Source organism: Cnephaeus nilssonii, assembly GCF_951640355.1.
Source record: "Cnephaeus nilssonii genome assembly, chromosome: 6".
NCBI classification, from domain to species: domain Eukaryota; kingdom Metazoa; phylum Chordata; class Mammalia; order Chiroptera; family Vespertilionidae; genus Cnephaeus; species Cnephaeus nilssonii.
The window spans coordinates 21898505-21914898 of NC_137077.1; the positions used below are offsets into that span (position 1 = coordinate 21898505).

At 40.3% G+C, this 16394-nt stretch overlaps 1 protein-coding gene across 1 annotated transcript in view; it reads right to left on the bottom strand.

Moving 5' to 3' along the window:
* LOC307102055 (alpha-2-macroglobulin-like protein 1) overlaps positions 1 to 16394 on the bottom strand; it is a gene marked incomplete at both ends in the record, with an annotated part of 100420 nt that overhangs the window by 35886 nt on the left and 48140 nt on the right. Inside the window, 6 exons of the mRNA XM_079775512.1 lie at positions 2516 to 2639; positions 4682 to 4766; positions 6374 to 6542; positions 7819 to 7871; positions 8023 to 8176; positions 8881 to 9081. Coding sequence (XP_079631638.1) covers positions 2516 to 2639; positions 4682 to 4766; positions 6374 to 6542; positions 7819 to 7871; positions 8023 to 8176; positions 8881 to 9081 — 786 coding nt within the window. The remainder of the gene's footprint in view (positions 1 to 2515; positions 2640 to 4681; positions 4767 to 6373; positions 6543 to 7818; positions 7872 to 8022; positions 8177 to 8880; positions 9082 to 16394) is intronic.

Consider the following 16394-nt stretch of genomic DNA (forward strand, 5'->3'; position numbering starts at 1 on the left):
CAGTTCCTCATGTTGTGGTAACCCCCAAACACAAAATTATTTTCGTTGCTACTTCATAAACTGTAATTTTTCTACTGTTATGAATCATAATGTAAATATCTGTGTTTTCCGATGGTCTTAGGCAACCTTGCTAGCGGTTCTCAACCTGTGGGTCGCGACCCACAGGTTGAGAACCACTGCTGTAGAGCATAAGACCATCAGAAAACACAGATATTTACATTACGATTCATAACAGTAGCAACATTACAGTTATGAAGTAGCAACGAAAATAATTTTATGGTTGGGGGTCACCACAGCATGAGGAACTGTATTAAAGGGTCGTGACATTAGAAAGGTTGAGAACCACTGATCTATACATACATACATACATACATATATACATATAGATATACATAACTTTAAAGATTCCTAATTACTTGCAGGCAGGGATCATGCTATTTTCATTGACCCAGAAACAATAAAGTGTTTTACATGGAATGGGATTTGGATAAATGTATAAAAATTAATAATTTGATGAATTAATATTTTAAAATAATACAAACCTGTTCCCTCTTCTCTGACCTTGGCTTCCACTCTTAATTTCATGTCATATCCTTTTAATCTCAGCTGAAATAATTTAGTCTTGACAAGTTGTGTGAAACAGCCTTTACTGTCTGCCTGAAGAGAAAGGAAGATAATTCCTGGGTTCTCTGATTTGCTATCAACAGAGTCAGTTATCAACCTATGAAAATTATTTGTTGTCTATAGAAGAACATTTTACAAATGTTATGACCATCTTTTAGTTGCTGAACCTTTCTCAGTCCCCAAAATGACATAAAATGTCTTCATTAATCATTCATTGAGTTACTCTTGCCAATCTTTGTCTTCTTCCCTGTCTCCATTTTTGTCATATTAAACTTTTTAGCCTGTCCAAATGTGTTACAGTATTTTGTGATTCCCTTTTTTTTCATATATTGTTTCTTAAATGATTACATTCTTTCTCTCATTCTTATCTTAGAAGAACAGCAGTCATTGCTGTTCTAAACTCAACCCCGAAATAACATCCAGGAAGCCTCAGTACCTACCTCCACCTAAATATCGGCTAAGGATTGTATTTTCTTAACTATACATTCTCAATGTCTCAGACATTAATAAAAACAAATCTATTCATCAAATAGATGAATTACTATAGTATAGTCATGCATCACTTAATGATGGGGATACATCCAGAGAAATGTATCTTTAGGTAGCTGTGCAAACATTGAGTGGAGTGTACTGAAACAAACCTATATGGCACAACCTACTACACACCTAGGCTCTATGGGATTGCTTATTGCTCCTAGGCTAAATGCCTGCACAGCATGTTACTGTGAAAAACAACACGAGGGTAAATCAAGCACAAGAGAAGATGATGTAATCAAGAGAGACACAGTAAACATGACCTGTATGAGGCTGTGGCTGGTATGACATAGCATACTGTTTCACAACTGTTTTTTTTTTTTTTTTAATAAGTAGAAAGAGTACACTCTAAAATAACAATAAAGAGTATGGTAATCTATTTTAGAGACATGGAAGCATGCAACAGACAAAAGACCCTCAGAGGGAAGGGGGGGAATAAGAGAATTAATATGTACATACGTGTGTGCATAACCAATGGACACAAATAATAGTGGGATGAAGGTTTGGGGAGGGGAACAGGAGTGGGGAGGAGGGGGAGTCAATGGGGAGAAAAGGGATATCTTTAATACTTTCAACAATAAAGATAAATTAAAAAAATAATAATATGGGGAAAAAGTAGTAAATACATAACAGCAACATAGTCATTTATTATCAAGTATTCTGTACTGTATCTAACTGTATGTGCTATTATACTTTTATACGACTGGCAGCATTAGGATTGTTTACACCAGCATCAACACAAACACATGAGTAATGTGTTTCACTGTGACATTAGGGAGAGAAGTGGACCAAGCCTGTTATTGACTGAAACATCATTATGCAGCGCATGACTGTAATCAGATTTCCAAACTAAATATTTGGAGCCATGTTTTAATAAAGATTTGTTTTTATTTTTGTACTTACATAAAAATATTTATTGCATAATAACCTTTACTTATGTTTAACTATATATAGAGGCCATGACTCACTTGGAAATAAAAATTAATCTTAATCTCTCTGGTATATTAAAGATTTTGACTGCTAGATTTATCTCATGCTTATCTAGCCAAGTTTGAATACTTCCATATCCTTGTATGCCCATATAACCATATGTTGATTGCAGTTGGAAGAAAATTACAAAACTAGACAAATAAATATCACTATAAATCCATGAGCCCAGCCCTCGAGTGGGCTCCTGATGTTGCCATGCAATTATATGATGTTTCCCTTCATAAGTTTTCAAGGTGACTATTTCAAACACTACTCTTTATTATAATATATTCAGAATGCAATGTTCTATTATGTTCTCCATTGTATTATAATCCAGGAGAAAACAAGATCTGATTTTAATATCCTGGGGAGAGTGGTTTCCATATACCTGTTGACTGAATTCTTCACAGATACTTTGTGAGTGTTTTCCATGGCAGGTGGAAGAGAATCGTGTATATTTTCTGCATACATTAATCGTCACCAGACCAGGGACAGGCTTTCCATATGTGTATCTATAATGATAAAGCAGTCATGTAAAAATACTTAATATAAATAACTCCTTTGTTTTTCCTCATGATCTATCCATCTTATTCATCTACAGCAATTATATTTCCTCCTAGAGGATTTGTATTTTAAAAGCACTTATTCTGAAACTATGTCATAATTATTTAAGTAAACATACATGTATAAATCCAGGAGAAAAAATACTTACGGAATCTTTTGAAACACCTCCAAGTGGAAAATTAACAATGTGTTATTTCTCAGATCATTCCTTCCCCTCAGTTGAGGTTTGCTTATAAGCCTATTTTATTTCTGCCTTTTTCTGCTGCCAGACTATCTAGGTTATGATTCCAGCTTTGGAAACACCTCCTAATTGTTATGTATTTTAAGAAGATAAAAGAGAAGTTAAATTGGAAAGCACTAGCTCTACAGAAAAAAAATGTTATAAATGAAGAATAGCATGATGACTTAGTCTGGTTCTGCCAAATCTGGTGCCATGGTCTGAATGTTTGTGTGCCCCTAAATTTATATGTTAAAATCCTAATCCACAAAGAGGGTAGTATTAGGGTATAAGGACTTTGGGAGGTGCTTAGATGATGAGGTTGGAGTCTTCGTGAATGAGATTAGTGCTTTTATAAAAGAAGCTCCAGAGAGATCCCTTGTCCCTTCCACCAGGTGAGGACATGGCCAGAAGGCACCAGCTATGAACCAAAAAGATGACCGTCACCAGAACTCGGCTATGCTGTCACTTTGATCCTGGATTTCCCGGTCTCTAGAACTGTGAGCAATGCATTTCTGTTGTTTATAAGCGACCCCATCTGTAGCATTTTGGTATGGCAGCCTGAATGACTAAGACATGATGTGAAGTCAAACTTAGTTTATTGTTTCTCAAAGTATGCTTTATGGACCACCTACATTGAAGCTACCTGAGATACATATTGAGATTCAGAGTCTTGAATCTCTCCTCAGATTTATGTTTAGAATTTCTAGAGGTGAGGCCAAGAAATCTACATTTTTATCTAAGCACCTCCATAGATTCTGATGCACACAAGTTTGGAATCTATTGCATTAGCCCAAACTGTGAGGAAGGGGAGATTTGGCCTCAATGTCCCCAAACGTCTCTTTTTAAAAATAATTTTCCCCCCGAATTTCACAAGTGCTAATAAAGTAATAAATTATTTACTAAATTTCAATCACTTTGTTGAATCTTTAAGTCTGAATAAAAAGGTGTTCCCTCTGATGGAAAAATTTAAGGCATTGAAGGTGGTAAGAAGATTAAAAACATGTTCCTCATTCTGTTTTCAAAAGCAAGAGGTATTGTGTCTCCTTAGTGCATTTGGAGGATGCTCTACTCACTGAAAGGCAATCAGAAAAGTAATAACTATAACATATATTTTGATTTCTACATTATATATCCAGCATTTAAGACAAAGGATCAGCTTACCTTCTAACTTTTCATAGTTTAAGAAATTTGGAGCAATAAAAAATGGGGATAATAGGACATAAAATAATACAGAAGTTATGAGCATGAGCTCCAGAGTTAAATACCTGGGGTCAGTTTAGCACAGTGTTTGGGATATATAAATGCTTCATGAAGCTAGATTTTATTTTTTTTAAATTGTAGGGATAATAGAGAATACTGATGATGAGTTCAGAGTCTGGAGCCAGGCTGTTGGATTTAAATTCCAGTCTGCCATTTACTACCTTTTGAAGCTTGAGCAAGTTTTTTTTTTTATACTTTATATGTTATAGTTTTCTTACTTGTAAATTAAGTATAACTATCCCCATCTCATAGGGTTCATATAAGACTAACAAATGTTAATAAGTGTAAGTGGTATAAATCATTGTCTGGCACATTGTAAGTGTTCAGGAAAAGATTTTATTATTATTAGTAAAAGTGTCATATGCTACCTCTCCTGCTCCCTAATCAGGGCTCAGGCAAGTTGGAGAGAGAGTCTTTCCTTCTCTAGTTAAAATACTTCAAAGTCCAGTAACAGTTATTTGCAATACAAATAAAGGAGGAAAATAGAAATGAGATGAAAATGAAACTCACAGGCCACATGCAGATACCACAAATGTTTCATCTAGAAAACCAATAGTCTTGGGCATTTTCACTTGGACCTCAAATTTGGGCAAAACTGTTGTCAATAGAAGAACAAAAGAGATGAGAGTGGGCAGGAGATCTTGCAAGTATTAGTAATAATTCTATTACAGAATCTTATAGCAGGATCACATGAAATGATTTCAATTACAATTTGCAGCAGCAGGGACACCACTGAGAAAGGAAATGTCGTGCATAACCATGGGCAGTTTGTACCATGTTTACTTGGTGAAGCCACTACTACATTTTCTAGAATCTCCTTGTCCGAATCTCGAATGATCGAGATTAAAAAAAAAAAAAAAGAAAGAAAGAAAAGAAAGCAGCACCTGAAGATCATCATGGTTAGATGTGGTAACAGGTACAATAAGGCCAGTAGGTTCCAATTTGTTCTTATTCTTTCCCTCTGTGTCCAGCTTTTCTTCCCAACTGCTAGCCTTGCTGACTAACAGGCCCTAGCCCTACTACCAGACACTTGGTGGGGGCCCATTGGGGGCTGGGCAGGGTTGGGGGGAGCGGCTGCAGGTGGTTGGCTGGCCAGCCCTAGCCCTGATCGGGGTGGGGGAGCCGATCTGGGGTAGGCCTGGCTGGGGGGAGGGGCTGCAGGAGGTTGGCTATTAGGGTGGGGGGTAATCAGGGGCGGGGCTGGCTAGGGGGAGGAGCCATGGGGGGGTTGGTGGGCCACCCCGCCATTGATTGGGGTGGGAGAGGCCGTTCAGTGGCTTTGGGAGGTTGGCTGGCTGGCCCCCTCTATCCCCCCCCCCCCCCCCCCCCCCCAGTGAGGCTGGTTCGCTGGCCGCAGTGGGCATCATAATGACTGGTCGTTCTGGTTGTTATGGCATTATGGTTGCTGGCTTTTTATATATATAGATAAGTTTTCCTTCATGGTCCACTCTGGCACCTGAAGGTGGCCTTGCCAGGTCTGATATATTTGTCCCTTCCATTGCTTCAGGAGAACTGGTTAGTAATTTCCTCTGATTCATCAACTTCTGCTGGACACTTACTTTTCTGGCCCCTCCCACAGTTGTATAAGGTTAGTTATTCAGATAATAAATCCATCTTCGATAATTCTCATGGAAGCTATGGTGAGTTTTGGAAATCATGTTTTTGTTATAGATTTCCTAATTCTTGGTATATATTTAATTTACATTAAAAATCTACATAACTGCTAACTAATAAGATGGCTTCAATGTCTGATTATTATAATTTAGTGGAGGTATAGTTTATAGACAGCCAGGAGATAATCACAGGAAATACCTTTAGTTATACGCTATAGATCAACAGATGCATATAGGTAACCTAATGTTTTGATTAACAATATAAAGTTTGAATAGGGTCAAATGAACCTATTAAAATCTCTCTTGCCTCTTATTGGCTCTGTAGATTTTGGTAAATTATTAACTTTTCTAGAATTGATATGGAGATAATGATATACTCACTTATAAAATAGTATCTTCCCCATAGGCTGTTGTGAAGTTTAATTGAGATAATGCATGAAAGTGCTTAGCAAATATTTAAGTAAATAAAAAAGCATGTTAATTTTTAACTATTATATGCTAGATTTTTGTTTGTCATCTATGTGCATAAACTAGCCAATCTTAAATACTCTAATGTTGTAAATCTCTTTGATACGTGCAGAATTCTTACCATATTCATTCACCTCAAAGGAGTGCTCTATTTTCCCCCCTGACTCCTTCTGCACCAGGACCTTGTAGGCACCCAGAGTGGGCTCCTCTGAGAGTGGGAAAGAGAGCTGGGTGAGTCCCCCTTGCAATCTGAGACTTTGCCATTGGAAAATTCGGTTCCTTTTGGGATTCTATAGATAAAAACATCATGAGTTAAAAGAAACAATTAAAATATATACTTTTGAGTCGGGAGACATTGGGGAAGGTGACATTGAGAGTTGGATAATAGATGCTTGGTAAATTGGCACCAAAAATATTAGTAAAGTTTTCTAAGAATTCTAGATTGAGAAAAGGGCAACACATTTACCAGCAATAAAATATTATAAATTACAGTACACCTTTTGGGGATTAGGCATATTTATTGTGGGTAGAAATACTAGAAGAGTCACTAAATTGCATCATCTCAGGGAATTTTGTTCTTCCATTTACATCTCATCCACTCTCCAAAAGATTTAAGATAAGCTAGAAAAACAGTATTTACTTAGTTTTGATGAAATGCTAGTGGGGAATGAGGAGGTGGAGAAAGGCAATTTAATATAATTTATAGTAAGTTCTCATCCCAAATAAAATACATGGTATATTACCTACCTCAATATAAACTGCCGGGAACTGAAAAGAAATAATAATATGAGTGTGAGATAGAGTTTAGAAAGAGAAAACCATAATATCAGCATTGATAGAGTATCTGGCTCAGTGAGTCTGTATATTTCTTATCCAATCAAGGAATTTTGCCTCAGTTTGGTTCACAGCACTTTATACATTTAGTTTGGAACATATGTCTTTTGTGAAGCCTAAGAAACTATGCCTTTCCCGTTATGAAATAAAGAGGACCGGTGCATGAATTTGTGCACTGGTGGGGTCCAGCCAGCCTGCCCCGATGGGGACTGCACCCTGATCAGGGTGGGGGGGCCTACAGGGGCAGAGCCAGCCTGGACAAGGGGCCGAGGGAAGTTTGCAAACCAGCCTCACTCCCGATTAGGTGAGGGGACCCGTTTGGGGGCGGGTTGGCTGGGGCAAGGAGCTGATTCATTCTGGTCATTCTGGTCGTTCTGCCATTTGGTCACTGAGTTTTTATTATATAGGATGTACAATTGAGGAAATCTACACTTAGGTTTAAAAAGGTCCGAATAGTAAGTTTATTTTGCAGATGATATTTATCTCTAAGAAATTCTCTTTTTTTCTAAGACAGAATTCAAATATAACGGGTATATTTAAGAAGATCATTTAAACACCATTTAATTTACTTTAAAAATATAATTGATGAACTGATTTCTTTATTCTACAGCAATGGTACCCTTATGAAATGTTTCTGTGGTAGATTTAAGTCTCTCATATTGGTTCCCCACAAGAAGAGGCTTTAACTTTTTGCCTGTTTCTCCCAACCTCACCCATCATTATGAGACTCACCGTTTCATTCAAAGGGTGAAAATTGACATCCACAGAGACAATGCGGAATTTCACTGCAAGAGATATTTTCCTCCCATGAAACACTCCAATGGGAATCCAGAGTAGTAATACAGATTACAACATGATAGGACTTCCATGATTCAATAAAGAATCCCCCACAACCCTGCCCCTTAAAGTTGCCCTTGCTCATTTGGTTCCTTATACCTGTTTGTCCTGGTTTGTAGATGGGTTTGTCTGTCTGGACAAAGACAAGGCTCTCTACTTTTAATATGTGCATTGGCTTCCTCTTTATGAACTCCTGGGTTGGCCCTTTCACCTGCACAGTAATGAATGCTGAGGAAGATGGCAACTCTGGAATCTGTAAAACAGAAATATGAGTTGAAGAATCTGCCCAGACTGACCCACTTCTGAAGGTCTCAACCTTTATGATATTCTAATTTTTCTGGTGAGTCTCATGAGAACTAGTAGGGGATATGGTCAAGGGTTATTTCCTCTGTTTTATAGATTATTATGTTTGTGCAACATGACACTAACAACCCAATGATTTAATTAAAGCAAAAATGTCACTGAAATAAAACAAACTTCAACTAGTAATGACAGTGAAGGAAATAACATGGTTGTATTGTCACAGCAATTATATGTTATCATTTGTAGTAGGCCAGTATGATTAACTAAACATTTAATATCTTAAATAATAGAAGTTTACTAGGACAATACATTAACCCTTAGCCATCTGTGAGATCGTAGATAAGTCACTTAACTTTATGAATCTTCGTGTTTATATCTGTGATGGCATGAACACGGTCTTAGAAGTTTAAGAACAAACAAAAAACCTTTCCTATAACTACTGTTAGCTTTCATATATTGCATTAGATCTGCTTGTGAATATTGTCTAAGCCCATTCAGCAGGAATGTCATGTTTATAATCTGATTTGAAATGTACTCTGCACTTCTTGTGTTTTCTTCATTATGCTTTTTTATTGTTGGGGGGTCAGAATGCAAGGCATCAACTAATACGTGCTTTCATGAACAATATCCCTTATTCCGAAGAGTGATACTGACAATGAAGGAGCTGCAGTGGAAGGAGTCCTTCTCTGCCACCAGGTCTGTAAGGAGGGCCTTGCTGTGCGCTCCATTCTCCAGAATTACATGAAGTGTCACTGTCTCATTCAGGTGATTGAGCATGACACAGGCCTTCTCAGGAACCCCCGTGTACAGCTGTGATGGGACCACCACCAGGTACTGCCTGGAGAGAAGAAGAATCTGGATCAACCATGGAGAGAGTCAAAAGACATGATTATTGTGGCTGTTTCCTAGATCATCTTGGTTATTGCCACCCATCAGAACTAAGCCAGATTTCCTCAGGAGTGTAGAGGATTGTATTCCTCAAAAGCCAACCTAAAAGATCTTAGAAACGCCTCCACTCAACAAACTAAACATTAATATTCTTACCTTATAAAAATATTCACCCTTGTAATATTTCTAAACCTGTCCATAAACTGGATAAGTATTCCATGAGTTATTATGTAATTTGGGTAGAAATAATTTTCAACTCTAAGAATAGATGAAGAAAATGTGATTATATATAATGAAATAGCAGTCAGTCTTATAAAAAAGAAGAATATCCTGCCATTTGCAATAACATGGATGGACATGATGCTAAGTGAAATAAGTCAGACAGAGAAAGATAATACTGCATGGTATCACTTATATGTGGAATCTAAAAAAAAAAAAAATCAAATTCATAGAAACAGAGAATAGAAAAGTGGTTGTCAGGGGTGGTATTGGGGGGAATAGCGAGATGTTGGTAAAAGGGTACACAGTTTCAGTTATAAGATGATTTAGGCATGAGGATCTAATATATAACGTAATGACTATGGTTGATAACACTCTATTGCATAACTGAAATTTGCTAGGAGAGTAGTACTTAATGATCTCACATAAAAAAGTAAATCTATAAGAAATAGATGTGTTAATTAACTCAATGAGGGAAATCCTTTCAAAATATATACATAGATCAAATCATCACACTGGATACTATAATTTTTTGTCAATTGTTTGTCAATAAAGCTGAAAAAATTTTCTTTTCTTTAGTAACAACAACATGTGATTAATCAAATAATCATCACTGAAAGCATAAAGAACCTGTCTTTAAGTAATCTTGTGTTTCATATGGAAGAAATCACAAAATGTCATTGTTCCAGGAAATACTAAAGAGATATCATTTAACACACAGGCAGGAGTTGAATTGCTTTTTACTACTGTTTCAGAAGCAACATTAGCTCTTTTCTCTCTTTCATTCTCTGGTGATGAAAGAAAAGCCTTGCCATGCTAGCCTAGTCACCAAACACATTTCCACCTACACCCAGAAGACAAATCTCTCTCTCTCTTGTGGCTATTTGCTTATCATTTATAAGCACCCAAACACTCTGCACTTTGCAAAGCTCTGCTTGCCCATGCCTTTTCTCCTTCAACAGTGTCCTTGTCTATCTGGAAAATTTCTATTTTTTTTTTGTAAGACTAACCTTGAAAGCAATTTTCTCTGTGCAGACTTCGGTGACAGGTCCCATAAGGAGTTTAAGTTTCCTTTGTACATATTCTCACAGAATCCTGTGATACCTTCTTCTGGTTTTGCACTGCATTTCATTCTGTGCACCAACTCTCTTTCATGTGCCAGTAAAGAATTTACCTTTTATATGTGTATGTATGTGTGTTCAGAATTCTATGTTCTTTATATTCTATGAATGCTGTAGAATTCTATATTCTTTAATTTTTACTTTTTTATTTTAGAATTTTATATTATTACTAGAGGCCTGGTGCATGAAATTTGTGCACGGGGCGGGGGGGAGGGTCCCCTCAGCCCAGCCTGCACCCTCTCCAATCCGGGACCCCTCGGGGGATGTCTGACTGCCGGTCTCACAATCCTGGACCGCTGGCACCTAACTGCTCACCTGCCTGCCTGCCTGATCACCCCTAACTGCCCCCCTGCCAACCTGATCACCCCTAACTGCCTCTGCCTGCCAGCCTGATTGCCCCCAACTGCCTCTCCTGCTGGCCTAGTTGTCCCATGCAGCCTGTTGCTCAGTCATTTGGTCACCCCTGCTGGCCTGGTTGCCTATGCAGCCTGTTTGGTCATCCATTCAGTTGTGATGGTCACTTAGGCTTTTATATAGATAGACTAGAGGCCCAGTGCATGAATTCATGCATGGGTGGGGTCCAACTGGCCCAGCCCCAATTGGGGCGGATTGGGGCTGGGCCTGTTGGTAGGAGGAGATGGGGGGAGGTTGGCCAGCCAGCCTGCCTCGATTGGGGCCTGATCAAGGCTGGGCTGGCTGGGAGAAGGGGCTGTGGGTGATTGACTGGCGGGCCCTGCCCCTGATTGGGGTTGGGGGGCCTATTAGGGGTGGGCCAGCCATGGGGGGGGGGTCTGTGGGTAGTGGGTTGTCTGGCCCTGCCCCTGAATATGGTGAGGGGTGCCAATCGGGGGCTGGTGGCCTGGGGGGAGGGGCCATGATGGTTGGCCGGCTGACCCTGCCTGTGATTGGGGGGGCTGATCTGGGGAGGGGCCGGGTGGAGGAGGGGCTGCAGGAGGTTGGCCAGCCCCACCCCCTATTGGGGTGGAGGGACGATCAGGGGCAGGCTGGCCAGGGGGAGGGGCTGCAGGCTGATCAGGGTGGTGGGGCCCATAGGGGGTGGGGCCGGCTGGGTGGAGGGGCTGTGGGAGGTTGGCCGGCCAGCCCCACCCCCTATTGGGGTGCAGGGTGCGATCAGGGGTGGGCTGGCTTGGGGGAGGGGCTGCGGGCCTATTGTTGTGGGGCAGGCTGATTGGGGCCGGGCTGGCTGGGGGGAAGGGAGGGGACATTTGGCCGGCCCCGCTCTTGATCCGGGTGGGAGATTCTGATCAGGGGCAGGCTGGTGAGGGGGGAGGGGATGAGGTTGGCTGACCGACCCCACCCCCTGATCCGGCCAGTTCGGTGGCCACAGTGGGTGTCATAGACCAGTCATTATGGTCGTTATGGCCGTTACGGTCGCTGGCTTTTTATATATATAGATTTGGTGAATGTTTCATAAATGTCACTGCCCTATGTCTGAGTTTTCTAGAATTGGAGTATACTTCTTTCCATGTGAACAATAACAACTTTAAAAATTTTTTATTGTATTTATTGGGTTGACTGACATTGGTTAATAAAATTATGTAGGTTACAAGTGTACAGTTCTATAATACACCATTTGTATATTGTATTATGTGTTCATTACCCCAAGTCAAGTGTTCTTTCATCACCGTTTATGCTCCCTTTACCCTCTTCTAACTCTCCTCCTCCTTTATCCTCTGGAAATCACCATACTGTTGTCTGTGTCTATGAGATTTTTTTTCTTAATCTCTTCACCTTTTCATCCAGCCCTCCAATCCTCATTTCTTCTGGCAGCTCTCAGTCTGTTCTCTGTATCTATGAGTCTGTTTCTGTTTTGTTTATTTTGCTCATTATATTCCACATGTAAGTGAAATGCAATAACAACTTAATAACTAATTCTTCCAAGCCCTTTGGACAATAGATTATTTCACAGGGAATCAGAAAATAAATAAAAAGATAGACATCAAGAAGCAGATAACGCAATGGGAAAGAGGAGTACAATAGACTTTTCTGGACATGTCGCTTACGGTTTTGAAGTAGCTGAAGCATCTCTGGGAAGGAGCAGGAAGAGCAGAATCAAGACTGGACTGGGCAGCTGACGTCCCCTCATGGTGTGGAGAGAAAAAGGAAATGAGAGTCTGAGCCCTTGATCCCTTGAACTCTGCTCTTGTTCCTGAATCACTGTTTTTTATTTTACCTGATGGACAGTGAAAGTACACTGCTAACCATTTATTTTTGTAACATATTAACTACTTCCCGTATAAAAAAATCAATTGCAGACAATTTCCACAACTATCTGTGTTCTTTTACCTACTTTTTCAAATATTTTAAGATCTTCAAAGATAGTGCTTTGAGGCTACACTGGCTCTGGCTATTAATCAGCACTTTAAATATTTTTAAGAAAAACCAAAATAAATTATATAATTTGATGAAATCAATCAATATTCTTGATTTCTTTTTCCTTTTTATAATTTTTTATTTTTTATTTTATTTTTATTGTTGACACTCTTACAGTCGTCCCCATTCCCTCCTTGTCCTCCCCCCTTCCTGCCTTGGCCCAACTCCACCAAGCCCCTCCCCCTCCTTCCCTCTGGCCATCATCACACTGTTGTCTGTGTCTGTGGGTTATGCATGTATGTTCTTTGGCTAATCTCCTCACCTTCTTTCATCCAGTGCCCCTCTTCCCCCTTTTCTCTGATGGTTTTCAGTCTGTTGTTCCATGGATCCATGACTCTGTTTCCATTTTGTTTATCAGTTTATTGTGTTCATTAGATTCCACATATAAGTGAGATCATATGGTATTTGTCTTTCTCTGATTTGTTTATTTCACTTAGCATAATACTCTCCAGGTTCATCCATGCTGTCACAAAAGGTAGCATTTTCTTCTTTTTTATGGCCACATAGTATTCCATTGTGTGATAATGGGTTAATTTCCAGAATATATAAAGAACTTATACAACGTAACAGCAGGAAGACAAACAATCCAATTAAAAAAATGGTAAAGGACTGAGTAGACACTTCTCTTTTCTTTTAAAAAAGAACTATTAATGTAAATACATGTCTCAAATCCCTTCTTCATAGTCCAGGGAACATCACTTATTTCCCAAAGCTTCATCTTATATAGTTCTTTAAGGAAACAAAGAAAATTTATCACAGGGTTTAAAAAAATCAGTTTGAAGATAATCTTTCTATTATTCAAAAAATTAACTTTTGCTTTTTATAGTTATCCTTATATTTTTTTGTTTACAAAGAAAATGATAATTCATTTGGATATAACAACCCATGTAACATATATTTATTGTTTCTTAATTCATTTAACATCTAGAATATAAAGTCAATTAATTTATTTTATTCTTTAAGAAAAATGACCTTTATTTGATGAACACTCTAAGCTTGAGAAATATAAAAATATTTTGTCAATAGTGATTCATCACCTTGTTGATGTGAGTATAGGTTTATTGTTTTTGTACAGCTCTAGAAAAAATGTTGACACCATTTGCACACAAGAAAAGTTTTAAGGCTTAATAAAAATATAGATGAGTAATTTCTCGATTCAGCTTAAAGGCTGAGAATAGGATGCTAAAATGAATGAATCTTCCAAATACCAGCAGTCCCCGATGTATAGAGTACACTTTAAACACACTCCTAAAGCCTCAGTGAGTGAAAGATGAGGAGAAAAATAAAACAGGGAGTTTTATCATTGTTGCCCAGAGTTCAGATTTTCCTCATTCCCCCAGGCCTCTCTTTTCATCTCTGGTTTCCCCATGTACACCCCAGAAATCTCTGCCTAGACTTGAGAGCTCTTCCTCTATTTGCCTGACAGTGAGGCTGGGGGTGATGTCACAAGGGTCAGCACTATAATGTCAGAGCTCTTGACAACCCAATTTGGGATTTATAAATTGTTTTCTTGTATATTGAAAGGCAAACATAGTTATAAGTAGTAGTTCACTTCTACCATTAGAACATTGCAGTGTAAGTTAAAGCAGTTAGTGTGTTTGGGCTTAAAAGCTAACCCCCACTATGACTTATTTTAATGGGGAAAATGCTCTGAGATCCATACAACTTTCTCATCAACAACCATTTGAAGAATGGAAATAGGGAATACTTGATAGAGTCCCAAGGAATGATTATTTCTTGGCTCCAATGTCAGCAGGGCAATTGGAAGGGGAAAACTGGTCACCTGCAGATCCCCTCAATAGGAGAAACTTTTGCCTCACAGATTAAAGCAGCACAACTTTGCCCATTATCTTTGCTGGCAAATATCATGGAGTTGGTCCCAGTTGCGACTTTGCTGCCAAACTACTTAGTCTCGTGGCCTGAGGTCTCAAAGTCTCTTCTGGAAACTGTGAATGTGATCCAGAGGTTCTGCAAAGCTTTATAAAAGGCGGCCTAAGCAAACTTTTCTTTCTCTTCGGTGTAACTGAGCAACAGACTTTTTTTCTAGAAAGGTGTCAGAAACACACCAGAGTCAATAGTCACTTTTTATATAAAGCTGGTATTTTAGTATGGCTTTTTATTTATTTTACTAGAGGCCTGATGCATGAAGATTGGTGCAAGAATGGGCCTTCCTTACCCTGGCTGCTGGCACCACCTTCTCTCTGGCCGGAGCCACCTTTCTGCCTTCCCATGCTGCCCAGAGGCCCAGAGCGGCTGGGGTGGTGCGGAATGCCTGTGTTGTGCACGGTGGGGGGTTGTCCCTCAGCCCAGCCTGTACCCTCTCCAATCTGGGACTCCTGGGGGCAGTCGGACATCCCTCTCTCAATGCAGGACTGCTGGCTTCCAACTGCTTGCCTGCCTGCCTTCCTGATTGCCCCTAACCGCTTCTGCCTGCCAACCTGATCACCCCCTAACCACACCGCTGCCAGCCTGGTTGATGCTTAACTGCTCCCCTGCCAGCCTGTTTGCCCCCAACTTCCCTCCTCTGCCAGCCTGGTCACCCCTAACTGCCCTCTCCTGCAGGGTTGATCACCTCCAACTGCCCTCCCTTGCAAGCCTGGTCCCTCTCAACTGCCCTCCCTTGCAGGCCTGGTCCCTCACAACTGCCCTCCCTTGCAGGCTGAGTGCCTCCCAACTGCCCTCTCCTGCTGGCCATCTTGTGGTGGCCATCTTGTGTCCACATGGGGGCAGGATCTTTGACCACATGGGGACAGACATATTGTGTGTTGCAGTGATGATCAATCTGTATATTACTCTTTTATTAGATAGGATAGAGGCCTGGTAAAGGGGTGGGGGCCAGCTGGTTTGCCCTGAAGGGTGTCCCAGATCAGGGTGGGGTTCCCTTGGGGTGTGGGCGTCCTGAGCAAGGGGCCTGTGGTGGTTTGCAGGCCGGCCACGCCCCCTGGCAACCCAAGTGGAGGCCCTGGTATCTGGAATTTATTTTCCTTCTACAATTGAAACTTTGTAGCCTGGAGCAGAGTCAAGCCTGCTGCTCCCTCCGGGGCAGCAGCCATTTCTGTGGCAGTTAATTCACCTTCTACAATTGAAACTTTGTAGCCTTAAGCGGGTGAGCCCGGCCAGGGTGTGTGGAAAGCTTTGCTTCCCCTGTTGCCGGCGGCAACCCTGGCCTGCTCTCTCAAGCTCCATTCTGCCGCCATTTGTTTGAATTTGTTTACCTTCTGTAATTGAAACTTTGTAGCTTGAGTGGAGGCTTAGGCCTGCAATGGCTATGGAAAGCTTGGCTTACTCTGTTACCTGGGAAACCTTGCTCTCTGTGGCTGTAGCCATCTTAGATGGGGTTAATTTGCATGCTCGCCCTGATTGGCTGGTGGGCGTGGCTTGGCTTGTGGGCATGGTTTATGTAGCGGAGTGATGGTTAATTTGCATATTACCATTTTATTAGAGAGGATGGGAATTGGAATTCATTTCAGCTCTGCCTAAAGATGGAGAACTTTGTGTGCAAACAACCCTGAGGCACAAAGTAGTACATTGCTCTCTCATGTCATG